The 27,699-nt window shown below is 45.3% G+C and overlaps 1 protein-coding gene across 4 annotated transcripts in view; it reads right to left on the bottom strand.

The window, feature by feature from the left end:
- Positions 1 to 27,408, bottom strand: part of SLCO1A2 (solute carrier organic anion transporter family member 1A2) — a 50,494-nt gene extending 23,086 nt beyond the window's left edge. The window contains exons 1-5 of one of the 4 annotated variants that reach the window (XM_063134790.1): positions 27,377 to 27,408; positions 12,437 to 12,544; positions 9,966 to 10,107; positions 6,052 to 6,184; positions 2,372 to 2,469 (exon numbers count right to left, since the gene is read on the bottom strand). In XM_063134790.1, coding sequence (XP_062990860.1) covers positions 2,372 to 2,469; positions 6,052 to 6,184; positions 9,966 to 10,107; positions 12,437 to 12,487 — 424 coding nt within the window. In that variant the 5' untranslated portion in view covers positions 12,488 to 12,544; positions 27,377 to 27,408. The other 3 variants (XM_063134789.1, XM_063134791.1, XM_063134792.1) reach the window with 3 other exon arrangements.
- Positions 27,409 to 27,699: the final 291 nt, after the last annotated feature.

Raw genomic sequence — 27,699 nt, 5'->3', positions numbered from 1 at the left:
GGAGCCCTGTCCTCCTTTTCATATGGTCACCCTACACTAGTTGCTGTAAAGCAATGAAGAGAGCAATTCTGTGGTCCCTGGGCAAGTGCTCAAAAGCCATAGGACTGATTGGACTCCCCCTTCTGAGGTCAGAGACAGTGTTCCAACCTCCCCTGCCCCCTCAAAGCCGGCCCAGAAAGAACTGCACTGGCTGCCCTCCAAGACTGGGAAATCAACCCTAGAGAAGGGGCAAAGGGGGCAACCCAATGGGCAGGGAGGGGAGGAGACCAGAGAGGCAAGGATGCATGTTATCTTGAGCCTCTACCAGCCTCCTTCCTTTCCCCTCTGGAGTTCCCTCAATATACGGGCTAGAAAGCCCATCTAGTGAAATCTGCAGGGCAGGAGGATGAGGAGGCGAGGAGGTAATTTCCAGGACAGGAAGGTGCCCCTCATCTCCCACACCCTGCATTGCATGATCAAGCGCCCCTGAGTTTGATGTTGTCAGATCACCAATGAGCTGTTTGTTTGTTTTTGTTATATAACTAGCAGCCATAGGATTGCCTGTGCAGTCTCAGGTCAACAGCTGTGTGGGTGGAAGCTTAACTCTTTCCCTCCATGCGTCTTTGAAAGCACTCCTTGTATCTCAAGAGGAGCCTCCTTTTTTGTTGTCAGGACCTCCTCACAGGGAGGTCCTGACAAGGAAGGGAGAGAGAGGGTGAAGCAGTTAGGTGGATGATCACCCATGAGAGGGCCTTCTCTGCAGTGGCCCCATTCTTCTGAAAGAAGCTCCCATCGGAGGTCCGCCATGCTCCGTCCTTGCAAGCTTTGAAGAAGGCCTTGAAAATGTTGTTTTACCATGGCCTTCTTGTGATATGAGTGCTGCCGTTGCTGCTATTGCCGTCGTCATTGCTGGTTTTATTGTTGGCTTTTATTGTTTTTATTTGCTCTTTTATTGTGTTTACATTTATTGCTTTTAATATTTTAACTGTTTTTATGTATTTTGTTGTTGTGAGCCGCCTTGCAAGGGCTTCTGCCCTGAAAGATGACCAGTAACTGTTTAAAATAATAAATACATAAAACTACCCCTCCCATCCCCACCCTGCAATACCAGTCAGTTGACCTATTTCAGAACCCAGGGCGGACTCTACCATTCCACAGAGCTTTTTGCAGGGTCAGGGGCCATAGAGGTGGCGGCAGCTGCCCTACTGGGCTTTTCTGCTGGTCCTCCACCCACTTCCCAAACATGCACACTGTCCCTGTCCTCCTGAAGCAGCAACGGAGATGCTTGCTTGCTCCTGGCCTGGCCTGGCCTGGCCTGGCCTGGCCTGGCCTGTCTGTCTTACCAGTCACCTTTTCCCAGCATGTTACAGACAGCATCAATGGGAAAGGTCCCTGACTGAGCAAGCAAACAGAGAACATAAGAAGGGCCATGCTGGATCAGACCAAGGGTCCATCTAGTCCAGCACTCTGTTCGCACAGTGGCCAATCAGCCATTGGCCAGGGATGAACAAGCAGGACATGGTGCAACAGCACCCTCCCACCCATGTTCCCCAGCAACTGGTCCACACAGGCTTACTGCCTCGAATACTGGAGGTAGCACACAACCATCAGGGCTAGTAGCCATTGATAGCCTTTGCCTCCAGGAATGTATCCAACCCCCTTTTGAAGCCATCCAGATTGGTGGCCATCACTACATCTTGTGGTAGTGAGTTCCATAATTTAACTATGCGCTGTGTGAAGAAGTACTTCCTTTTATTTGCCCTGGAGTTCCCACCAATCAGCTGCATGGGATGACCCCGGGTTTTAGGATTTTGAGAAGGGGAGTGGTCTGTTCATGCGATTCACACTGGTACCGCTATTGCTGCAAGCAGGCATCCCCTAAGCTAGCCTCTTGCTCTTGGGGAGAGTGGAGAACACTGTCCCAGCACCATGATAGCAGTGTGATTTATTTATTACAACAATATCCCACCATTTCCCCCCCACCCCTTCCTGCAAGGAACCCAAGGCAGCTTACAAGGCAATCCTCTCCATTTTATCCTCACAACAACCCTGTGAAGTAGGTTAGGGCACGAGTCAGTGACTCTCCCAAAGTCCCCCAGGGAGCTTCATGGCAGAGTGGGGAGTAGAACCCAGGCCAACACTTTAACCACTCCACCACATGGGCTCTCTCCCCTATCTAAGATTCAATTGCCAGTCAGTTCAGGAGAGAGGATCACCTTGTCCTTTGCCTCAGGCGTCACAAATTCTTGGGCTGGCCCTACAGAACTTGCCGGTGTTAGGGCATGATTCCACCCATCCCTCTCACCCGTGCTCAGGCTAGGCACGAGAAACCTACAGACACAGTTAAATGGAATGGAAGGCTGTGAATACTGAATATAGAAGGGAGCCTCACGTTTTGAGGGTCGCTCTGTAAAATCGCTATGATTTGCAAGACAAACAGCCATCCTTGAAGAATTTTCAGCTAAGGAAATGGTGTTTTCATACTGGTACCTGTGGAGTCAAAATAAAATGTCTAAACAATAGGCAATTACATGAGACAGGCTTAAAACAAATAAATACTCAGTTACTTTGTGGCAGTCAGCAAAAGTGGGTTTGTTTGTTTGTTTGTTGAATCAGCTTTAATTCCTAGTCCAAGTCAAGTTTATTGTACTTAGCAACCAGCCACCATACAGCTTCACATAGATGTGTTACATTCATTCATTCATTCATTCGTTCCCTTGTGAACAGGGCCAGCACAAGAAATGTAGCACTTCTAAAAGTTACATATTCGTTAAAACCATTTAAAAAAACACAGTTTTTCGAGGGATGATTTTCCCTTCATCCGAACTAGCAAAGGAAGGATATAAATTTTCCTAATGTTTGAATAGACTTTGCATTTTAAAATAAAATGGGTGAATCTAGTCCAGGGGAAAATTATTACTCTGGAAACTCATGATTCACAGAAAAACCCTATACATGTCAACTCAGAAGTAAGCCCCATTGATCTCAAAAGGACTTAAGCCCTTTCTACACCTACAGCCCTTTTGCAATGGAGGAGGGGTGATTGCAACTTTTCCCGCTTCTGCGCCAGATCTACAACTAGGGGTGTGCACGGACCCCCCAATCCGCTTCGTGGCCCGATCCTCTTCGCGCCGCTCCGCCCGTCTCCCGCTCCGCTCCGTGGAGCAAGATCCGGCTTCGCCGCCGTCACTATATCGACAGCGCCGGCGCAGGCGGCGCCAGAGAAACCACCCACCCACCCCGCCCCCTTACCTTCCTCCATCGCGGGATTCAATTGAGGCCCCGGTTGAAGCCGGAAGAGGCCACTTCCAGCTTCAACTGGGACCTCAATTGAAGCCAGCGACGGAGGAAGGTAAGCGTCCCTCCTCCCTGCTCCCTTACCTGGCGCTGCCGTTGCCACCGCTGCATGGATGGCAGCGCCAGCGGCGCCAGGTAGGCCAGACCCCCGCCCCGGCCCCCGGCCCAGCTGCCGCCCCCTTACCTTCCTCCGTTGCAGGATTCAATTGAGGCCCTGGTTGAAGCCGGAAGAGGCCTCAGCCTTCACTTTCAGCTTCAACCGGGGCCTCAATTGAAGCCCGCGACGGAGGAAGGTAAGCGTCCCTCCTCCCTGCTCCCTTACCTGGTGCTGCCGCCACTGCCGCTACATGGATGGCGGCGCCGGCAGCATCAGATTAGTCCCCCTCCCCCCCACTTACCTTCAAGCCAAGCTCCGGATTGAGGCGATCCTCTTCGCCTCGATCCGCCGGCCCCCCAATCCTCTTCGCCTCCGCCTTAAGGGTAGGCGAAGCCCCCCGCTCCACTCCTGCTTCTCCGGTTCAAGGAGAAGCAGAGCACATCCCTAATCTACACTACTGCTTTAAAGCACTTTATAACAGTTTTGACAACTGTATATGGAATGTGTCCTGGGGCCCAACAGTTGTCAAAACTGTTATAAAGCACTTTAAAGCAGTAGTGTAGATCCTACCCTCAGGGGGCACACGCGAGCAAAGTTTCCTGCAATGACAGGAGTGCTGTTGTGGGAGGACGTATGGCCTGTTACGGCAGTGCCGCATGTGTTTCGGTAGAAGTGGGCGGGGCTAAGGAGATGGCTATGGGGCACAGGATTTTTTTTAATTAGTTGTGAGGGATGCGCAGGAGCGCAGACATGCAGCAACACATAATAATAATAATAATAATAATAATAATAATAATAATAATAATTTTATGTCTTGGCAGCCTCTCCATTTTGATCGAGGCGGGGAAATATAATAAACGATAAAATACTCAATAATATACATTGTTAAAAACATCCTAAAAAGCTTCCTAAAAACATTTTTAAAACATCTTAAAATTCTACTGTATAGGCCTGCCGGAAGAGATCAGTCTTTATAGCTTTCTAGGGTGGGATGGGAACTCTGTCGAAAATGCTCTCCTGTGCAGAGATAGGTTTGTATTTTTAAAAGGGGGGGACACCTGGAACTCACAGTGAACAGCAATGACAGCCCAAAGGGGGGGGGGGGTCACAAACCAAAAATGATATTTGTAATGCAAGTGAGAGACCCGGAAAAACCATGACAAAAGCAGTCCGGGATATTCCGGGAAAACGGAGAGGTGGAGCCGTGATCACCACAGGAGCAGGTGAATGTCATGTGGCCCTTTTGTGGCGACTGAGATACAATCCTAGAATAAACGGCTGGTGTACACATCCCCTTAGTCACAGGAAGGTGTGTATCCGATTGCAGTCTCAACCTTATGCATTTGTGTTGACCCACACCAGATCATTGTTCACTGTTTATGTGAAAGTTAGTCAACCTGATCCATTAGGAAGAAGTTCATGATAAATGTGGACTCTGCCTTTGTTTGGGTGCACCCTGGATTTTGTGGTTCTGCTGAATCGGATACACTTACTGGAGTGAAACTCAGAATATCAAGCTTTTATTCTTTTGGAGGCATACAGTATTTCCAGAATTTTGCAAGCTGGATGTTGGGGTTGTATAGATTTCTACTTCATTTTCTGCCTTTTTCCATTCAAAACCAAACCAAATAAAGAATTAAATAATGAAAATAAAACCCTGCCTTCAAAAAAATAAGGTGGAAAAGTCATATTACTTTGCTCAATGTAACAAAAGGAAGATATAGTTTTAAAAAACTCACCTACAAACTCACCGATTGGTCATCTGCTTTCATGATTAAAACGTTTGACACTGTTTTTATATGAGCATACCAATTTACACAGCTCCCTTTGCACCCCCCATGACAATAAAGAAATACATCTATTCACTATGTAGGGTGACCATATGAAAAGGAGGACAGGGCTCCTGTAGCTTTAGCAGTTGTTTCGGAAAGGGAATTTCACCAGGTGCTGCATGCATTCAATGACACCTGCTGAAATGCCCTTTTCAAAACAACTGTTAAAGATACAGGAGCCCAGTCCTCCTTTTCAGATGCTCACCCTTCACCAGAGACTCTTTGCTAATTGCTTCTTGAATTTTATTCTTTTATTATGTATGATCTGTTTGTGATTAGATGTAGTATTTTCATATTGTTATTTCTTCATATTGTATCTATTTTGTATGCGAATGGCCTATGGCCTAAGCATTAATAAATTACTTACTTCTGCAAAAAAATATGTTTTAATTCTTCCCCTCTATGTTGAAAGCTGTTTAGGTTTGCACTGGAGAAAATGCATAAATTCAGTCTTATTTAAAGGAGGAATCCCAAAGTTTTAACAGGAAAAGGAAAGGAACCTCTCGTGCAAGCACTGAGTCATTACTGACTCTTGGAGGGACACCAGCATTCGCTGATGTTTTCTTGGCAGGCCTTATAGCGGGGTGGTTTGCCGTTGCCTTCCCCGGCCGTTATTACCTTTCCCCCAGCTAACTGGGTACTCATTTTACCGACCTCGGGAGGATGGAAGGCTGAGTCGACCCGAGCCGGCTGCCTGAAACCAGCTTCCGCTGGGATCGAACTCAGGCCGTGGGGAGAGTTTCAGCTGCAGAAACTGCTGCTTTACCGCTCTGCGCCACACGAGGCTCTTAACAGGAAAACCAATGCATTTATGGGAATCATATTAAGATTAGTACCGGAACTTACCTTCCCATCAGGAAATGAGGCAGCCCAAACAAAAAACATCCCACGCCCATAACTGCACAACCAATAGCCATCATGCGGGGTCGGTGGAGTTTTGCTCCCAAGTAACTCACAAAGGCTGTCACAAGAAAGGTACCTGCAGAAATGAAGAATACAGAACATGACCCAGCCAAAGGTGTCCACTTTTAAGTCTTGTGGATTTCAGGAGGACAGCCAAGTAGAGTCACCTGGAATTATTTGGCTACCCTAAGCATAAATAAACAAATAAAGTTGCCCCACAACATTCTGTTGTGTGTAGCCAAAGTGGCAGGGGATTGCATTTCCTTCCAGTTACAGGGCTTTCCTCCTGTTCCATAGAAGTGAATGGACTGAAGGAGAGAGGCTTTTAGCAGATTCGCTAGAGTCAGTTAATAATAATAATAAATAATAAATTTATTTCTTACCCGCCTCTCCATTTTGCTCGAGAGGTGGGGAACAACAGTAAATATAAAATACATAAAACTGAATTAAAACATAATATACATTGTTAAAACATCCTAAGTTAAACTGTTGCCATTTCTACACCAGCCTGATAGTCTGGGCTGGTCACAGCTGAGTCCCTAAGCATCCAAATGATGCACAGGGACTCCCAGGGGCGGGGTGCATGTCCTGCCTGGTGCCGCATTTACTCTCAAGTAAGTGTGGCACCAGAAATGGGCACGGAGCTGTGCAGTGCAGCTCCGTGCCCATCAGGGGAGGGGGTGGCAGCAATTCCACCACCCCTGGGATAGCGGGGAGTTGTTTTTTTAAAGAAATGTACATTTTGGGTGGAGAAGGGCATCGTGCTTGCTTTAAAAAGGGAGGAAGGCACTTTTGATGTCCCTGCTTCCTCCTGGGACATCAAGCACATCATGTGCACACTGGGAGAGGCTCTCGCGATCAGGATATTGTGAGAGCCTCCCCCTCCATGCTGGAACGCGAGGTGTAGAAAGAGTGGTGTGTGTGTGTGTGTGTGTGTGTGTGTGTGTGCGTGTGTGTGTTGGAGCAGGATGACAATTGTCCCCCTGTCTCAGACCATGTTGTCCCAAGAGTGTTTCTTTTGACCTTGAAGCATGCATTAAGACCCTCAGTAAAGGGCCTTGTGCAAGTTCCCCCACCATCAGGGGTGAGGCCAGTGCTGGTGTCAAGGGCAGGCATGATTGGGGCCCTGCTAAGGACCTCTACCTCATTGGAAAAAGCACCCTGGACCTGCACCTCCTCTCCATAGCTGCAACCTGCTTGTTCACTCACCTCTTGCTTTGGCCCAGATGGAATGAGCAAGCAAGCAAGCAGTGGTGGTGAGAAGACTCTCTGCTTGGCAAGCAAGCAAATGGTAGAAATTATGAGGAAAAGGAGCAGCAGAAGCTGGCAACAATGGTGGTGAGGGAGTAGATCAGAGATGGACCATTTGCGGTCCTTCAGATCTTTGGGGCCACAACTCCCAGCATATCCAATGGTGAGGGATAGGCCAAAACATCTAGACAGCTGGATGTTCCCCAACCATGGACTAGACTCATTGAATTTTTAACAAAGCTTGCTTAAAAAACAGAACCTACACTGGTTGAAGTTGGTGGCTACTGAAGAGAAGGTCTCCTCAGTGGTGCCACCCCGGTTGTGGGATGCTCTCCCCAGAGACATTCACCTGCTGTCTACTTTATTGTCCTTTCAGCACCAGGCAAATACCTTTTTAATTTCCCCAAGCTTTCTAGATGCAGTTGTAACTCTCTGATGGTTTTATTCAGGTGTTTTTTTTTAATCATTTTATAATTTAGGATTTGTTTTGCTTTTCATATTTCTTTTTATTTCATTTTTTTATTCTTCTTTTTTGTAAACTATCCTGGGAATATGAGCAGCTGTAGAAAGCTAGTGTGGTGTATTGATCAGAGTGTTAGACTTGGACTCAGGAGACCCAGGTCCTAGATCTCATTCAGCCATGGAAGTTCACTGGGTGACTTTGGGCCAGTCACTGACACTCAGCCTGACCACATCACAGGGTTGTTATGAGGATAAAATGGAGAGGAGGAGGAACCTGTAAGCCATCTTGGGCTCCTTGGTGGAAAAAAGGCAGGATATAATGGTGTTTGTTTGTTTATTTGTTTTTACAAAAAAAAAAAAGAGTCTGGGGTGAATCTTTGTTCCTCCCTGTGATGATAGGATTTATGCCACCCCAGGAAGTTTCCTATACTGTCTATTCACTAGGGATGTCACCAATTAACATTTGAGGGGGGGGTCACAAAACACGTGGGCCTGTCTGAGAAGCCCCATCACATAGCGTGACCATATGGAAAGGAGGACAGGGCTAATGTAACATCAACAGTTGTATAGAAAAGGGAATTTCAGCAGGTGTCATTTGTATGCATGCAGCCCCTGGTGAAAATCCCTCTTCAGCACAACCGTTAAAGCTGCAGGAGCTCTGTATCAGTAACCAGATACAAAAGAGAGCAGGGCTCCTCCTTTCCATATGGTCACCCTACCATCACAGGGCAGCCTCGCTTGGGGACCCAAAGAACTCCTTTAACCCCACCCTGAGCCCTGCCTTGGTTTCTGACTTCCTTTCCTCATCCCATGACTCTCTGGGAGCACTGGTGGCAGTGGATCCTGTTGGAAACTCAAACGCATCATCAGAGCACCTGACTGGCCCCCAGAAGAACCTTTCTCTCATGGTCAACTCAGGAGGAAAGGATTACTTAGGAGGAGGGTTCTGCTCAGGAGGCGGGAAAGTCCCAGTTATAGTCAATGAGAAACTGAACTAGGAAGAGCATGAGTGAGGATGTGCAAATTAGCAAAACCTGAGGTCACCGACCTTCTCCAAAGTCCACCTCAAAACTTGTGCCAATTTGCATCCGTTTGAGATTGCAAGCTTTGCCTTTCTCTTTTTGCACATAAATAAAAGTGTGTGCATTTTCAGGCATGTCTCCCCAGTTGTATGCATCTGTTGCCCACATTTTAATTTAAATGTGTGCGTCATCTCCACTGATAAAAGTGAACTTGCTCATATTTTTCAGGATGACACCCTCTCATTTGTGTTTTTCAAATGTATGCCTTTTGAATGGATTGTGTGTGGGGGGTGTGTGTGTGTGCTGTTTTCCACAAATCACATTGTGAGCTCAGAAATATACAAACTTTGACCTCAGGTGGTGTTCAGGTCAGTATTAAAGTCCAAGGAGTTGCAAAATGCATAAATTCTGGTCCAAAATGAACGGAAGCAAATTTCTCATACATCCTTAGAGGTAATGGATAACGTACACATAATCCTTCAATCTCCTCCCAGATGATTCCTGGATTAACCTTTGCTCCTGTCAACTTCTGCAACTTGTTCCTGCAACTTCTTTTTGGACCCATGAACAGCGAACCACTGCCAAGTGTCCAAACCAATCATCCACCATTTTGTGAATTATTATAACTTTTTTATGTTCTGCTCTCCCTTTGCAGTACTAAAGCCTTAGCTAGACCTAAGGTTTATCCTGGGGTCATCTCTGCCTGCTCTCGGGATATCCTGTGTGTCATTTACATGAACAGGGATGACCCCGAGACGATCCCGGGATAAACCTTAGGTCTAGCTAAGGCCTAAGAGTACACACATCTATCTGGTTTGATTTGAGGGTTGAGAGAGCAAATAAAACTCACTGGCCCTGTTCAGAAGACACCTTAAACTAGGCTTTAACCATGGTGAATAAGGCAAAAAGCCATGTTGAATAAACTATAAATTATGTGTAGACAGGACACAACATGATTAATGTTGTATCTAGACTAGCTTTACTTTAATGCAAAATAATAATAATTGCACTCTGAGATGCCTGTCTCTATTCTTTTCTTTTCTGAAAGAATGCCCAGTAGGTTAAGGTGGAGTTCTGGATGATATATCTCAAACCAATACTTAACCTTCTCCACTCGCATACCCATTTCAAAGCTTCCATTGATAACGCCAACCAGCGAGGCGGGGATGTTGAAGCGCCGTTCAATCTGTGTGAGCATGCTGTTCACGTAGGCTCCTGACATGGTCTTGGCTACATAGGAAAACGATAACGCCACCAGAAATACCTAGAAAAGAATAAGCACAATCAATTAAATAAATACTAGGAAGCTATCAAGTGGAATTAGAAGCAAAGAGGTGGAAGATACTCAATGCAAGATTTACAATGCAAAGCCCTTGCAAGTACAGTATCTTCAACCAGTGAAGGAGAGCCCACCAGTGAAGGTTGGTGGCTCCAATATTAGGACCAGTCAGAATTCTAAAGGAGCCTATCCAAGGTGCAGAAGAGTTCTGACTAGGTCTGACTAACACTTGGAGCGGATTTACAGCCCCACTGACATCAGAAGCACCAGCCTCCACCACAGCCCATTAGTTCCTAAGCTACTCTGTCCCACAATCTAACAGCTCTTACAGCTAGGGTTTCAGCCATAATCTGCTTTCTGAAATTTCCGTTTCTTGGTTCTAGTTCTGCCCTCTATGTTTTGTATGACATGTCCTTCAGATGGACATGTAAAGTAGGAATCCATGTGCCTGATCTCTAGACATTGCAAGATTAAAGGCCGGAGCACACAGGGTCAGTGCTTGAGTTATAACTCTCTCTCTCTCTCTTTCTCTTTCTCTCTCTCTCTCTCCCCCTCCCTCTCTCTCTCCTGACATGCGAGATCATGTGCTTGTGCTGACCTCAACAACTCAGTTCCTCCTTAATACATGCAGAACAAGGGAGGGCAACTTGTGGTCCTCTAGATGTTTTGGCTTAGAATTCCCACCATTCCTCCCCATTGGCTATGCTGGTTAAGACTCATGGGAACTGTAAGCCAAAACACTTGGAAGGCCACAAGTTGGCCACCCTTAATATAGAAGGACTGCACAGTTTAAGCATCTACGTGGAGAGAAACATGCCACTGTCTTTCACTCAAATAATAAAAAAGTATCGTAACCAGTTCAAATTCTAGCTTTTATACAGGGCCAAAACAGACATTTCTTTAAATTCATATCTAGCAGCTATTTTTTTACTTATTTTTTATTCTAGAATAGGTGCATTAGCCCAAACTGGATCTTAAAAGCCCTCCACACTAGGATCCCAATTCCTATTGGGGAGGGCTGCACCTAATCTAGAGTTTGGAAAAAAGATGTAGGCCTTAGCTAGACCTACCTGTTAATCTGCGATAGAGGGGTGAAGATCTCACGATGGTTTTATCGTGAGATCCCCCTCTGTTTACATGTGGCATGCGACGACCTCAGAGGGAGAGGCATGGTGCCCGCCATTTTTTTTATTATTTTCTTAAACGCTCGTGCGCAAAAGGTAAGTGTTTTTTTGAATTACTTTCCTTACTCCCCCTACCCCACCCCCGATGGGCGCCATGCTCCGAAGGAACTCTACACCCCATGCACAGGTCCCAGCTCCTTGTGAGGAACTGCGAAGAGGTGGGGCAAACCGTGGTGCCTGGCCACACGTCCCGCTGTCTCGAGCTCAGCCCAAGACCACAGAAAAACCAGGCCTAAGGGGGAGATCCCGGGGCATCCCTCCCTGATCCCGGGATCCCCTGTGCATCATGTGAACACACAGGGACGATCTTGGGGATCGCCCTGGGATTTCACCTGGTCTAGCTATGGCCGTAGATGCAAGATATGGTTTTAAAGTAATGTCTTGCAGTAACTCAAAATGGGCCAGATTTTCTTTCTTGGTTGGTAAGCTGTATGTGTGTGTGTGTGTGTGCCTGTCTCTGTGTGCATTTGTGTGTGTGTGATTGCCCCCTTTCCCTGCCCTCCCTGAGTGATACCCTTGCAACTATTGAGTGTGGGCCTGGGTCAGCTTGACACAAAGTGAGAAACAATAGTATCAGATTTAATCTTGGCCTAAAAGCAGAGGCCACAGAAATTCAGTACAGATAATCCGATTAGTTTGACTTTCAGACCACAGACAGACATACAATTGGCCTCTTGCACAAGATTACGGTTGGTCTTTTCCACCGCTTCTTTAACTGATGCCTGCAGAGGCAAGCCAGCGCACCAACAATCTTTTGAAGCGAAATGGTTCTCTTCAAGAAATCTGATCAGCTGCTTTCTCCATCCTCTCCCCTGGTTTTCTCAGGAACCATGCTCAGCTGGAGGGAAAGGGGCAGAGCCAGCGGCTGGGAAACACCTGTGTGGTTACATGAGCTCTGCTCAGGTGTTCATGCATTTAGAAACGGATGCGCATGGGAAGACCGCTAGGATTGTGCTCGCTGGCCCCACCCCAGCCAATACCTCATGTACAGCTGAGCATGCCTTGGAGCCTAGCGGTGTTGCATCGCTTTCAGAGAAAGTGCCACATTCATAGGCGTGCACAGGGTGTGTGCCAGGTGTGCCCAGGCACAACCAAATGTCTCAAGCAATAAGTAAATAAATTCCGAGTACCCTCAGCTTGGACATGCAATAGAATGCAGATGGCTCCTTAGCACCTTTCATTTCGCTTTTTGAATCGGCGACGGAGTCTTCCTTGTGAGTTATATCAGCCCTGGTGTCCTTTTAAAAGAAGAAGACAAACATGTAGGTCATAAAAAGGCTAATTTGAAAAGCAGCATATAGTTATAGGTTGTTGTTGTTGTTTATGAGAGCTGCCAAGGGTTCTACAAAGCCCATGTGCAGAGTGCTTATTGTGGTTGTTTTGAGTGTCAGGGTGCAATCCTAAGATTACCTCCCTGGAAATAAGTTGCATTGAAATCTATGGGATGTACTTCTAGGTAAAGATGGATAGGATTGGTCTCTTAGGCACGCTCAACATGCACAGGGTATGTAGAGATGGTATTGATCTTGGAAGAGTATCACAGCAAGATTAAATGAGAGGAAGAGAGAGGAGAGAGAGAAGCCCACTTGAGGGCTGAATGCAATTCTGAATGCATCAAGGGTCCTGCAGGGTTGCTTAGACCTAAAGGCCACAACCTCAATATCCCCCACACATGATTGGCTGACTTTGAAGGATGTGTAGTTTCATTAAGAACATAAGAAGTACCATATTGGATCAGACCAAGAGTCCATCTAGTCCAACACTCTGTTCACCCAGTGGCCAACCAGATATTGGCCAGGGACCAACAAAGCAGGACACGGTGCTACAGCACCCTCCCATCCATGTTCCACAGCAACGGGCACACACAGGCAAAGTTTATGCCATTGGCTCGTTCGGAACTGTTTCTTATTTCTTTAAGGCAGGGGGTCAGAAGGAGCAGCTGCCATTTCAGAGAAGCTCTTGGAGGTAGGACCATAAGCAAAAGAAGTAGGGCCAAGAATACGCAAAATACCAGCATATTATAGCTTAAACCTCCTACTACCAGTAACTAAGCCTTAGGAGAGGCATTTCAGTAGGGTGGCCATATGGAAAGGAGGACAGGGCTTCTGTATCTTTAACAGTTGCATAGAAAAAGGAAACAGTCAAAACAGCTTTGATTGTTGGGATGAAGAGGGAATTTCTCCAGCTGCTGCATGCACACAAATGACACCTGCTGAAATTCCTTTTTCTATGCAACTGTTAGAGATACAGGACCCCTGTCCTCCTTGCCATATGGTCACCCTAATTTCAACCTTTCAGAATTCAGGGAAACGGCACAAAAGTTGGGAAGCCACCAAACTATTGGTTGTTCAGGGAAACAGGGGGTTGGGCCAGAAGAGAGTGTGGACTTCTGCGACCCCAGAACATCCAGGTTAGGTTTCTGGGCCAGCGATTTATTTATTTATTTATTTATTTATTTACATTTATATACCGCCCCACAGCCGAAGCTCTCTGGGCGGTTTACAACAATTAAAAATAGTAAACATTAAAAGTATACAAAAATTTAAAAAAACATAAAAACAGTATAAAAACAACAGTATCCATTTAAAAACAACAATTCTGCATCCCTGCATGAAGGAACGGGTTTGGTGTGTTACAATAGCTATCTCACCACCACCACCACCAGCACTTTGGTTATGAAGGTCTGATTGTCTGAAGATGCTATACAGAAGTCCTGCTCACTCGGAGCTAAGTCGTGTTTAAAAAGAGCGTCCGTTTTTTCCTGAACCACTGCTTGCGCAATTATTTGGGATGTTTCCACAGGGCCCTGAGATCAAGGGAGCCGTATTTGGAACATTTGTACCATGCTTGATCCGTTAGTTCAAAGGAAGCCAGCCAAACGATCAACTATGCTACAGTCCAGGATTTGACAGCATGTATCTCACTAGCTGCAGGGAGCCCCAAGGCTTGCATAAAGAAAGAATTTTGAGATTCCCAGCTAGTAAGATACTAACTGTCATGGCTGCAAAAATAAGCATGAAAGCGCTACAGCATATGTTTCTTGTGCTGAATCAGTTGCCTATCTCTGCATCAATCCAAAGCTCCAATTAACTATTTCCTTTTAACATTCCCATAGGATGGATTTCCTCCCCATTAAAAAAAAAAGACTTCTCTTCCCTCCCATCTCTTTCCTGGTTCTAATATCCTTATGCCTTTACTGCTTATCCATACCTCAGAGATGCTGTTAGTGGCAAACCAATTGGCTTCTGTCCTCAAATTTAACACATCCTGGAGTTTCCTCTGGGATAAAGGCAATGCAGTCTAGAGTACTAAAAAAATGCCCTTTCAAAAGAGAGGCAAACCAGGACAAACCAGGGAGGGGGAAAAAAGGGACTTGGATGTACTATTTGATCAGAAGAATGCTGTGAAACCTTTGTTTATTCAACAGTAGCTTGCTGAGAGAGAGGAAAAAGAGAGCGCTTCAGCCAAAGAAATAAGCCAGAAAACTGCCCTGTGCAACACATAGACACATAGCTATTCGTAGCTTTCCTTTTTGCACATTCGGACAATAAAGTGGACATAATCAATACGACCGATCATCACCCACCTTGATGTTATCATTCATCTTCGCTTCAGTTTCCATGTTGGACCAGGCTCGGACCACACACTACTTGTACGTCTTCCCTACTCACTCTCACTCTCTCCTTTCCATAAGCCAAGCTTGTAGAAGACAGAGTCTCTAATTCCTTAAATAATGTTAATCCTTGCAGGTCTTTGGTTACCTTGAATTCTGGCCAGTTCACTGGCATTAACCCCTCACAGGATGCACATGTCACATTTTCATGTTCATTCAGGGCAAAATATGGGCACTGTGTTCAGTGGTGCAGTTAGGCAATTTTAGACTCAGAACTTAATGGTCTCTCTCTCACATACACACTCTTTTGATGGCAATATGTATTATTTTGTTTCCTTTTTTTAAAAAAAATAAAGTGGTAAGCCAGCCGTACTTTGTTTGGAGGCTCTGGGCTACTGCCCCAAAGTCTTACCCTTATGGCACCACCAGCTTCAAGAGTGAGAGCCATGAGTGTGTCAGTACCAGACCTTCCACTGCAGAGGCCTTTGGGGCTAAGGAATCTATTTGACCACCTTCTTCTGTTAGATAGAGTCCTAATTCTGTTACAGACCTTATAAATCTCCTGAAACCCCCAGCCTGTGGCCCTGTTCCTATGGTTTTAAAGCTTAAGTATATCCCTGCTTCACCCTCTGCTTCCCTGGAAGAACATCAACCAGAGAGGGAGCAGCTGCAAGGAGACCATTTCACCCATCCATGCCCGAAGGACCCCCTATGCGCAGTATCCAACAGTGTCGTTCTGTTAGTGCAAATCATGTTGCGCTAGAGGAAATTATGCGCAAGAGAAGAAACCAGCTAAAGTTATGTTTGTGCAAGTGTGGTTGCGCATTATGCACGTGCATCCTGCTGTGCAAGCAGTTGTGCATAACTGTTGTGCAACCCATTATGCAACCCATTCTGTTTCTGCAACAAGCGGTGCAAGCATAATGGGTCACTGCTTACATAACAGAAAGGTTCAGCTCCACAAGTGCTGTTTGAGATTGTAGAATGACACAGTTGGATTCTGCCCAAAGCTCCAACTGACAGTTCCCTGGGGACTTTGGCTGACGGATGAGGCCAAAGGCCACTGGGACATTGCACACACACACACACACCCTCTTTCCCAGGATAATCGCGACAACGAGGAGACCAACCTAGCCGCCAGAGAAGGAAGAACTGTACTGAGCTTCTTTCACCCTTCACTGCCTGAAAGAACATCTATAAGAACTTTGAAACTAAAAACCGGTGCCTGAGTTTTGTTTTCTGTGTCCCTCCCAATCCCTTTCCCTTTTGTGTTGCGTCTTTTAGATTGTAAGCCTGGGGTGGAGGGCAGAGAGCCTGTCTTCTTATTAATCTGTGAAAGCCACTCTGGGAGCCTGTTTTGGTAGGAGACTGGAATAAAAAACATTATAAACAAATAAATCTATTAGAAAATGGAAAGGTCATGGTGGACATTTATCAGTGAGACATGTATTTAGGGAGGGAACATCACTCAGAAGCAGAACATGTGCACAATTGCCTTAGGGTAGGGTGACCATGTGGAAAGAAGGACAGGGCTCCTGTATCTTTAACAGTTGTATAGAAAAGGGAATTTCAGCAGGTGTCATTTGTATGCATGCAGCGCCTGGTGAAATTCCCTCTTCATCACAACAGTCAAAGCTGCAGGAGCCCTGCCCTCTTTTGTATCTGGTCACTCTGGTATAGCTCCTGTAGTTTTAACTGTGATGAAGATCTTTAACAGTGATGAAGGTCTTTAACAGTTTCATAGAAAATGGAATTTTAGTAGGTGAAATTCCATTTTCTGCTGAAACTCCATTTGCTGAAATTCCATTTTCTATGTAATTGTTAAAGATGGTCACCCTACCTTAAGGTGCAATCCTATAGATTTTTAAACAGAGAAACTGTAACAGCTCCATTACTGGCTGGGAAATTCTTGTGTGATAGGTGTGTTTTCCCCCCTCCCTATCTAAAACATCCATAGATTTTCACCCTTACAAGACAGGGCATTGGTTCACTTTGTTCAGTGATGACTATGCTGACTGGCCACGAATCTCCAGAGTTTTGAAGAGGAGTCTTTCTCAGCCCTATTTGGAGAGAATAAGGGCTATTGAGTGACCTGGTTGTATGTAGATTTATTAATCAATTAATTAATTACTTTGTTTCTTTAAATTTATATACCACCTTATCTGCTTAAAGTAAAAACATAGGGAAAGCCATGCTGGATCAGACCAAGGGTCCATCTCGTCCAGCACTCTGTTCAGACAGTGACCACCAGCTGTCAACCATGTACCTACCAGCAGGAAATAAGTGCAACAGCACCTTCCCGCCCATGTTCCCCAGCACCTAGTGTATACAGGCTTACTGCTTCTGATAATGGAGGTAGCATGTAACCACCAGGACTTGTAGCCATTGATAGCTTTCTCCTCCAGGAATTTATCCAAACCCCTTTTAATGCCATCCAAGTTGGTGGCCAACATTATTTATTTATTTATTTATTTATACCGCCCAGTAGCCGAAACTCTCTGGGCGGTTCACAAAAATTAAAACCATTAGGAACATAATAAAACATCCAACAAGCTAAAAACCCAAATACAAAATACAATATAAAAAGCACAACCAGGATAAAACCACACAGCAGAAATTGATATAGGATTAAAATACAAAATTAAAACAGCAAAGTTTAAATTTAGATGTTAAAATACTGAGAAAATAAAAAGGTCTTCAGCTGGCGATGAAAAGAATACAGTGTAGGCACCAGGCGGACCTCTCTGGGGAGCTCGTTCCACAGCCAGGGTGCCACAGAGGAGAAAGCCCTCCTCCTAGTAGCCACCTGCCTCACTACATCTTGTAGTAGTGAATTCCATAGTTGAACTATGTGCTGCATGAAAAAGTCCTTCCTTTTATCTGTCCTGAATCTCCAATCAGCTTCACAAGTTGATCCCTTTGGGTTCTAGTATTATGGGAGAGGGAGAAAAATGTCTCCCTATCCACATTCTCTACACCATGCATAATTTTGTACACCTCTACCAAGGCCATAGCTAGACCTAAGGTTTATCTCTGGATTGTCCAGGGGTCAAACCTGTTCATCTAGGTGACACACAGGGGATCCAGTGCTCAGGCAGGAGTGAACCCTGGATGATCCCAGGATAAACCTTAGGTCTAGCTGTGGCCCATGTCTCCCTTTCCCCTCCTTTTTTCCAGGCTAAGCAATTAAAAAATAATAATACTTAATACAATAAAAACCAGAGCTTTAAAAACAGTAAACACACACACGTTAAAATGTTTTTAAAAGACTGCATGTTCTAATAAGCTAGATTGAAAATATTTGTCTTCATACACTCTTTATGTTTTTAGTTATCTATTCACTTTATGTAGTTGAAAGAGCACCTTCTCCCAACCTGGCCAGTCACTGAGGTCAGCAGAGGACATGCTTCTCGTGGTTCTAGATGGACTTAATGGCCTGACTGGAGTCCACCTGGAGGAGCCTTCAACGTGGTGACCCCTTTTCTTTGCAATTCCCTGTCTCAGTGTGTTGTTCTCAGTGCCTCCTGAAAACAACTCTTTTCCAGAAAGCCATCGTCAGTTGAACAGCCAAGGTTTAATTGGCACTCTCTTTTAAAAATGGAATAACTATTATATCATGTTTTATTCTTGTCATCTTTGTATTATTTTATCTCTCATTGTTCACTGCTCCAGAACCTATTTAGATGTGGGGCAGTATATAAATGTTGTAAATAAATGAGTAAATAAGTAAATAAATAAAATAGCACTGGAAAAATATTTTTCTGCAATAGAAAAATGCCTTTATAAAATGCATGACGCATTTTGGTGAAGATCTTCTTCAGGGCCACCTTAAGAACATAAGAACATATGAAGTGCCATGCTGGATCAGACCAAGGGTCCATCTAGTCCAGCACTCTGTTCACACAGTGACCACCAGCTGTCAACCATGTACCTACCAGCAGGAAATAAGTACAACAGCACCTTCCCGCCCATGTTCCCCAGCACCCAGTGGCCAACCAGCCATCGGCCAGGGATGAACAAGCAGGACATGGTGCAACAGCACCCTCCTACCCATGTACCCCAGCAACTGGTGCACACAGGCTTATTGCCTCGAATACTGGAGGTAGCATACAGCTATCAGGACTAGTAGCCATTGATAGCTTTTGCCTCCAGAAATTTATCCAACCCCCTTTTGAAGCCATCAAGATTGGTGGCCATCACTACATCTTGTGGTAGTGAGTTCCATAATTTAACTTTGCGCTGTGTGAAGAAGTACTTCCTTTTATTTGTCATGGATCTTCCACCAATCAGTTTCCTGGGATGACTCTCGGTTCTAGTATTTTGAGAGAGGGAGAAAAATGTCTCCCTGTCCACATTCTCCATACCATGCATAATTTTGTACACCTCTATCATGTCTCCCTTTAGCCTCCTTTTTTCCAAGCGAAACAATCCCAGTTGCTGTAACCTTCCCTCCAGCCCCTTAATCATTTTGGTTGCCCTTTCCTGCACTTTTTCTAGCTCTATAATATCCTTTTTTAGGTGTGGTGACCAAAACTGTACACAGTATTCTAAGTGTTGTCGCACCATCATATGTTTTATATGTGTGGATTTGGTGGCACAGAAGGACAGTCCCTATGAAAGAACAGTCTCCTCTGCCTGGGTCAGTGAGTAGTTTTATAAATTCACAATGTTGCTTGGTACGTTCCTGTCGTGGTCAGTTACAAGAACATTCTGCATGGACTCCTCCAGATGGCCAAAGTCCTAGTTTGGATTTCTATGGAAAGTGCTTCCAGGTGCACACCCAAGCTGAGGTAAGCAGCAAAAAGCATTATTTGCCACACAATCTCACCTATGCAGAATGTGATACCATCAGCAGCCTCAAAAACAATAATGGTGTCAAAATTCACAAGGCTTACAAAGGAGATACTGTTTAGGGCGACCATATGAAAAGGAAGACAGGGCTCCTGTACTTTTAACAGTTGTATTGAAAAGAGGAATTTCTGCAGGTGTCATTTGTATTAATGCAGCACCTGGTGAAATTCCCTCTTCATCACAACAGTTAAAGCTGCAGGTACCTTGCCCTCTTTTAAATCTGGTCACTCTAGTATAGCTCCTGCAGCTTTAACTGTTATGCTGAAGAGGGAATTTCACCAAGTTCTCCATATATACAAATGACACCAGCTGAAATTCCCTTTTCTATGCAACTGTTAAAGATACAGGAGCCCTGTCCTCCTTTTCAGATGGTCACCCTAATACTGTTGCCATTGTTAACAAGTTGTGATACATTTTACAGGACCCTACACTCAGAGAGGAATACCAGAAGGAAATACACAACCTGGACACTAGGGGTGTGCACGGACCCCCCGCTCCGCTTCACTTGCAGATCTGCGATTTTTGGAGCGGGCCGCTTCGCCCCGCCCCCGCTCCGCCCACTTCCGCTCCACTCCGCTCGGAGCTCCGGATCCGGATCGGAGCTCCGTTTTTCCCCCCATAGGGTTGCATTGAAAGCTAAAAAATTAAACAACCTTTTTTCTGTTCAAGTTAGAAACCTCATGTTTGGCACCATGACACCTCATGGGGGTATACACACACACGCCAAGTTTCAAAGCAATCCCATCATCCCCTGATTTTTGGGGAATTTTTGAAAATTGGGCACCCCATTCACACCCCTTTCCATAGCTCCGTCAATTTGCACGTTAGAAACCTCAAACTCACCACCATGAAAGCTTATCCATGTGTCCACATGGACGCCAAGTTTCAAGGCAATCCCATCATCTCCTGATTTTTGGGGAATTTTTGAAAATCGGGCACCCCATTCACACCCCTTTCCATAGCTCCGTCAATTTGCACGTTAGAAACCTCAAACTCGCCACCATGAAAGCTTATCCATGTGTCCACATGGATGCCCAGACTCAAGGCAATTCCATCATCCCCTGATTTTTGGGGAATTTATGAAAATCCAACACCCCTTTCCATAGCTCCGTCAATTTTGCACGTTAAAAAAAACCTCAAACTCACCACCATGAAAGCTTATCCAGGGATACATACGCACGCCCAGACTCAAGGCAGTCCCATCATCCCCTGTTTTTTGGTGGGGCTTAAACCTGCTAAATTTGGAACTTCCAAAACTCCAAGTGAGCGCAGGAAGGACTTCTCCCCTGAGTCAAAGCCACACACACACAACACCCCTGCGAGGTGGGCAGGGGAGGAGGGAGGGAAGGCAGGCAGGCATGCAGCTGGCATTTCTGGGGGCATAAGGAAGTGAGCCAAGGATAAGCCAGTAATGCATATAAAATGGAATAAATAAATAAATAAACGAAGGAGGGGTGGAATTAAAAGCAGCAGTGTTGCTCAATAAACAGCAAGAAGAATTTTTTAAAAAAGGCTATATCTGTCTTTTACCAGCAATAGGGGGACGTGCCCGGGGGAGAGGGAAGCAGCTGCCAGTTCAGCTCAAGAAAGCCATTGCTTCACCAACAGCTCTGAGTGAGAAGAGCTTGAGAAGTAAACGCTCACTTCAACTCATAACAGGCATCGCTCCACCACTAAGAAGTAAATGCTCACTTCGACTCATGATAGGCATTGCTCCACCGTTTTACTCTCTTTGGAAGGCTCTAATGGCCTTCCAGTGCAGGAGAGAGTGGGGGCACATCCACGATGAGATGCCCTAGGGGAGCTCATCCCCTTGCACCACATCTTTTCAGTTGTTCCCCAAAGTTAGGGTGGGTAGCAGTGCTGTGTTTCTATCTCTTATTCTTGGCTTAGTATATGATTTCAGGTTGTGTTTGTGCATTTGGTGGGGCTACTGTTTTAAAAAACACTGGGAAAAGTCCGTTCAGATGAAGAAAGAGAAGTTTCCCAGAATCCCAAGTTACCTGTTTTGCCTATGCCCTCCTCCAACTTGGGGATCATCATGAGCGGGAGCTGACTCTGCCCCTCAGCCCTTTGAAAAAGGTATTTTTCCCGCCGATTTTTCCAAAAATTCTAGCGTGCGACCCGCACCACGCAGAGAGGTGAGAGTAGTCTCAAAATGACCCGCATCCACGACTCTCTGTGCACAAGAATTTTCAGAACGATAGCTTAAAAATCAACCCAGTTATCCCCGATTGTTTTCCTCAATGCAATCCTATGGGCGAAAAGCCGAAAACCGCCGTTTGAGCCGCGCTGTCCCTGTTTGTTGACCCGATTTGTAAAAAATTCTAGCACGTGACCCGCACGACGCAGAGAGGTGAGAGTAGTCTCAAAATGACCCCCATCCATGACTCTCTGTGCACAAGAATTTCCAGAACGATAGCTTCAAAGTCAGCCCAGTTATCCCCGATTGTTTTCCGCAATGCAATCCTATGGGCGAAATGTTTCAAGATGGCGATCGGAGCGCTCCGCCTGAACTAGGAGCTCCGAAAAATGTCCGCTTCTCTTCGCCTTGCTTCTAGGGGTCCGCGGTCCGCTTCTACTCCACCTCTGGGTAAGGCGGAGCAGGCCAATCCGCTACTGCTTCTCCGCTCCTAATCGGAGCGGAGCACATGCCTACTGGACACATCTCAGGAATCTTGTCCAGGCAACTGCTATCTCCAACCCAAGATATACAAACCAAGCAACCTTGGACACCCATCGCAGTTGGGGTGTCTGGCTATATGGACTCCATTCTCAGATTTCATGCTACCGATACTCATATATAGAATACAATTGACTTCCTGAGGAAACTCCAGTCCATTGATAATCTCTCAGAAAACACCATCCTAGCTACCATAGGTGTTGAGGGCGGTCCTCTATATCAACATCCCCCACAAAGACGGATTGCAAGCCATCAGGAATATCATCACTGATGGTTCACAGCGTACCTGTGTGGAATAAAAGAAAGTTTCTTGTGCTTTGTCTCTTGACATTCTTTCAGGCCTTGACCAAACTCTGTAAGTTGCTAAAGGTGATGGGAGAGTGCTTAGACTAAAACCTTACAAGCTTGCATTTTGCTAAAATGCTGATGGTTGTATCTGCATCAAAATTTACAACTGTTGACCGCTGCTGATAAGGGACATGTGTTAGACTAAAGATAATCTTGGTTTCCTGTTTTGACTTGAGGAATGAGCTCCTTGTCTTGTTAAGTTTCTTTATAAAATCACTGCCTATGTGCAGTCAACAGGGGCAGCTCCACATCATAAAGTAATACAGCTTGTTACTTTATCAATTAATAGGGTGTGACTATATGAAAAGAAGGACATGGCTCATGGACCTTTAACAGTTTTATTGAAAAGAGGAATTTCTGCAGGTGTCATTTGTATGCATGCAGCACCTGGTGAAATTCCCTCTTCATCACAACAGTTAAAGCTGCAGGAGCCCAGTCCTCTTTCATATCTGGTCACTCTAGGATAACTCCTGCAGCTTTAACTGTTGTGATGAAAAGGGAATTTCACCAGGGGCTGCATGATAGGTAGGGTGACCATATGAAAAGGAGGATAGGGCTCCTATATCTTTAACAGTTGCATAGAAAAGGGAATTTCAGCAGGTGCATTTGTATATATGGAGAACTTGATGAAATTCCCTCTTCATCACAACAGTTAAAGCTGCAGGACCTATGCTAGAGTGAACAGGTTTAAGAGAGGGCGGGGGACCTACAGCTTTAACTGGCGTGATAAAGAGGAAATTTCACCAAGTTCTCCATATATACAAATGACACCTGCAAAAATTCCCTTTTCTATGCAACTGTTAAAGATACAGGAGCCCTGTCCTCCTTTTCATATGGTCACCCTATTATAAGTCACCCTGTCAATAATGCTCTCAGTATGTGTTTTGGACCCCAAAACTCAGTGTGGACTTGATTTCTTCCACACCTAGCTATTGAACTCTCCCACTGTATACTTATTCATAATTACTTCAGCTTTGGGGAGAACATTTATCTTCAGGACAACAGTACTGATGGACACTCACATGGGCCCATAGTATACCAACTAGGGTGACCAATATGAGAAGGAGGACAGGGCTCCTGTATCTTTAACAGTAGTATAGAAAAGGGAATTTCAGCAGGTGTCATTTGCATGCATGCAGCACCTGGTGAAATTCCCTCTTCATCCCAACAGATACAACAGAGGGCAGGGCTCCTGCAGCTTTCACTGTTGGGATGAAGAGGGAATTTCACCAGGTGCTGCATGCATACAAATGACACCTGCTGAAGCTCCCTTTTCTATACAACTGCTAAAGATACAGGAGCCCTATCCTTTCCATATGGTCACCTTAATACCAACATATTCATGGCAGACTTAGAACAATGCTTTTTCAGCTCCCATCCTCTAAAGCCTCTTTTCAACTTGAGATTCATTGATTATTATCTAGACTCATGGACAAGACAAAATTCTACTAGGATTTCCATAACTTTTATCCTACCGGGCCCGATTCAAAGTGCTGGTATTAACCTTTAAAGCCCTAAATGGCTTGGGGCCAGGCTATCTGAAGGAACGCCTCCTCCCATATGTACCTGCCTGGACCCTAAGGTCATCCTCAGGGGTCCTTCTCCGTGAGCCCCTGCCAAAGGAAGTGAGGCAGGTGGCTACCAGGAGGAGGGCCTTCTCTGCTGTGGCACCCCTTCTGTGGAATGAGCTCCCTAAGGAGTTTCACCTGGCATCTACACTATATTCTTTCAGATGCCAAGTGAATAGCTTTTTATTCTCTGAGTATTTAACAGTCTATAAATTAATTTTAACTTTGCTGTTTTAAATTTGTATTTCTGCACTACTGCTGATTTTATTCTGGTTGTGCTTTTATATTTATATCATCTTTTTATACTGTTTGTTTTATATATTGAATGGTTTTGATTTTTGTGAACTGCCCAGGGAGCTTTGGCTATTGAGTGGTATAGAAATGCAATCAATCAATTAAAAAAAATAAAATCCCGTCTTCTACATAACTCTCATTAAGGGTGCAGTAGTCCTCCATTAGATCTGATCACTCAGCTACATGGTAGATATATATTCAACAGATAAAGCTTTCCCCTGCCACACATGCCTATTAAAGCGAAAGGAACTTTGGTAGAGCGTAGCAGGGGGCAACCGGAACTACAGTGTTACGTCTGGTTTCAGCAAATCTCATGAATCCACTGCTGTGCTTATTGGAATGTGAATGTTTTCTTAGTCCAGATGTTTGGAAGAAAGAATTCCTCCTAGTACTTTTGGCCCTGTGTGAAGCAGGGGTGCGCAGACGTCAAGCTTGCAGGATCAACTTTGTTTTTGTTTTTATTAGAACCCAAAGATCCACCAGGCAGAGCCTTGGAATGAAATCATACATCTAGAATTAAAGAATGTTGAGTTCAACGGATTTGTTTTGCGTACCAGAACTGAACGGCGCTCACAATTCTTCCGTACAAAAATCCATTCCTGGTTACCCCAAGTTTCTATTCTGGTTGTACTTTTACAATGTGGCTTTAAGCTTCCATGTTTTACATTTTATGCTGCACACATTATGGATTTAATTTTTGTGAACCGCCAAGAGAGCTTCGGCTATCAGGTGATGTAGAAATTTAATAAATAAACAAGCTTTCTTCAAGCTCTATCACACCAGCGTTATACTGTACAATCACTGCGAATTGCATGCAAAGGACTCCGATGTTTTCTACCTTATAAGCTTCTGTTACGGCGAAGTACTCAATGCGTCCTGCTTTGATTGCACTTTCCCCTCCAAAAAAATAGTGATGGATTTTGGACAGCAGAAAGTGTGATTCTTTTGTTGTTCTCCGAGCGGCCGCTGGGGGCGCGGAAGTATGACATAGTCACCCAGCCGCCTCCCTCGGCAACCCCCAAGCGAGTGCCACAGAGCCTGGAGCAGGCCCAGCCCTCCCGGGGCGTGTGCTGGAGCAGGAAGACGAGGAGCAGGGCCACCCGGCCACCTCACCCCAAATGAGTGTCGCAGAGCCTGGCCTAGCCCTCCTGGGGCACGCACTGGAACAGGGGGGAGGTGGACGTATAATGATGGTGTGATGGAGCTAACAACAACAGCTTTCATACGCTATGGGATATGGGAATTCAAGGGAAATGCGTAGGTATGTTGAAGCTCTTCATTTCAGCAGTATAACCTTGGGTGCAGTGCTATGCATGTTTAGCCAGAAAAAAAGTCCTACAACTCTCAGCATCTCTCAGCCAACCATATTTGACATATCAGAGAAGAGAAAAGGAGAAGAGGAGGAAGAAGCAATCTTATGCATATTTAAATTTTAAAAGTCCTACAGTTCCCAGCATGGCTGGCTATGGAATGCTGGGAGTTGTAGGGCTTTTTTTCTGTCTAAACATGCATAGGAAACAAAGCCCTATGAGGAGAGATGGAAAGAGCTGGGCATGTTTAGCCTGGAGAAGAGAAGGTTGAGGGGAGACATGATAATACACTTCAAATACTTGAAAGGTTGTCACACGGAGGAGGGCCAGGATCTCTTCTCGGTCATTCTACAGTGCAGGACATGGACTAATGGGCTCAAGTTACGGGAAGCCAGATTCCAGCGGGACATCAGAAAAAAACTTCCTGACTTTTAGAGCAGGACGACAATGGAACCAACTACCTAGGGAGGTTGTGGGCTCTCCCACACTTAGAGGCATCCAAGACTCAGCTGGACAGCCATCTTTCAGGAATGCTCAAGGTGGATTCCTGCACTGAGCAGGGGGTTGGACTCAATGGCCTTATAGGACCCTTCTAGCTCTACTATTCCATGATTCTAGGATTGAATGTGTGTGGTGGGAGGAGGTAAGGGAGCATTGGAGGCTGGTGGTTCCAATTTCAGTAGGGCTGTGATTCCATTCTGTGTTTCCATCAGAACGAGCCAGAACTCTAAAGGAGCTACCCAAGTTGCTGAATCTTGTCCTCACACTAGGTTCACCAACTTGGACAACTCCTTTAGAGTTCTGGCTGGTCCTGACGGAAACACAGAATGAATTCACAGCCTGATGGAAAATGGAGCCACCAGCTTCCACTGGGAGGGCATCTTTTTGCTGCTGCTGCTGTTAACAATTGAGAATCAGACACCCTTACCAATCTACTTCAAATCACTCTGGTATCTACCAGTAGATCCAGATCAACCTTCTGCCCATTCCTGGTCTAACCCAATAGGCATGATCCTAGTAACATCACTTATTCTGGAACTCATACAAGCAGTCTATAACTTTGCACGGCAGCCTTTCCTATTCAAATGCAGGGTTGCTAACTTTTCAACCAGCCCACGCAGCTTGATGTGAAGTCCTTCAGCAGGTGATTATGTTTATCCCCACCCCACAGAAACCTGCATCTGCTGATTTCTGCACACAAGGTTGTTACTCGAGGCAAGGACTTTTTCTCTGTCCATCTGGCCACCAATATCAAACCAACCTGAACTGAAAAGCATTAGAAAAATCAGTAAAACGGAGCACAGGAAGAGGATTATGTATGCCGCCCTGGGTTTCTTGGAGGAAAAAAGGCGGGATATAAATGCAATAAATAAATAAATAAATAAATATTGTCATTCACTTACTGAGATTGCTGTGAAGTTTGGGAATCTGTTGAGTGGTGTCTCCTGATTTGACTTTAATCTTTATGTCCCAATAAGTTGAAAATTAACTAGCCTGCAGTGTCAAATATTTGCAGCCTTACATTTTAACTTGCTTTGGTCTGGTCAATAACATCATTCCCCTGCTGTTTTTTGTACTGAGATCCCAACAATTGACATCTATATGACTGCCTGATAGGAAGGGCTCTTCTGCATCAGGAGACTAGGGATGTGCTCAGCTTCTAATCGGACCGGCGAATTAGAAGCGGAGCGGGGGGCTTCGCCTGCCCTTAAGGCAGTGGTGAAGA

Source organism: Elgaria multicarinata, chromosome 9 (genome assembly GCF_023053635.1).
Source record: "Elgaria multicarinata webbii isolate HBS135686 ecotype San Diego chromosome 9, rElgMul1.1.pri, whole genome shotgun sequence".
NCBI lineage: Eukaryota > Metazoa > Chordata > Lepidosauria > Squamata > Anguidae > Elgaria > Elgaria multicarinata.
The sequence above is the reverse complement of the archived record's forward strand: the minus strand, read 5'-3'. Positions and strand labels throughout refer to the sequence as shown.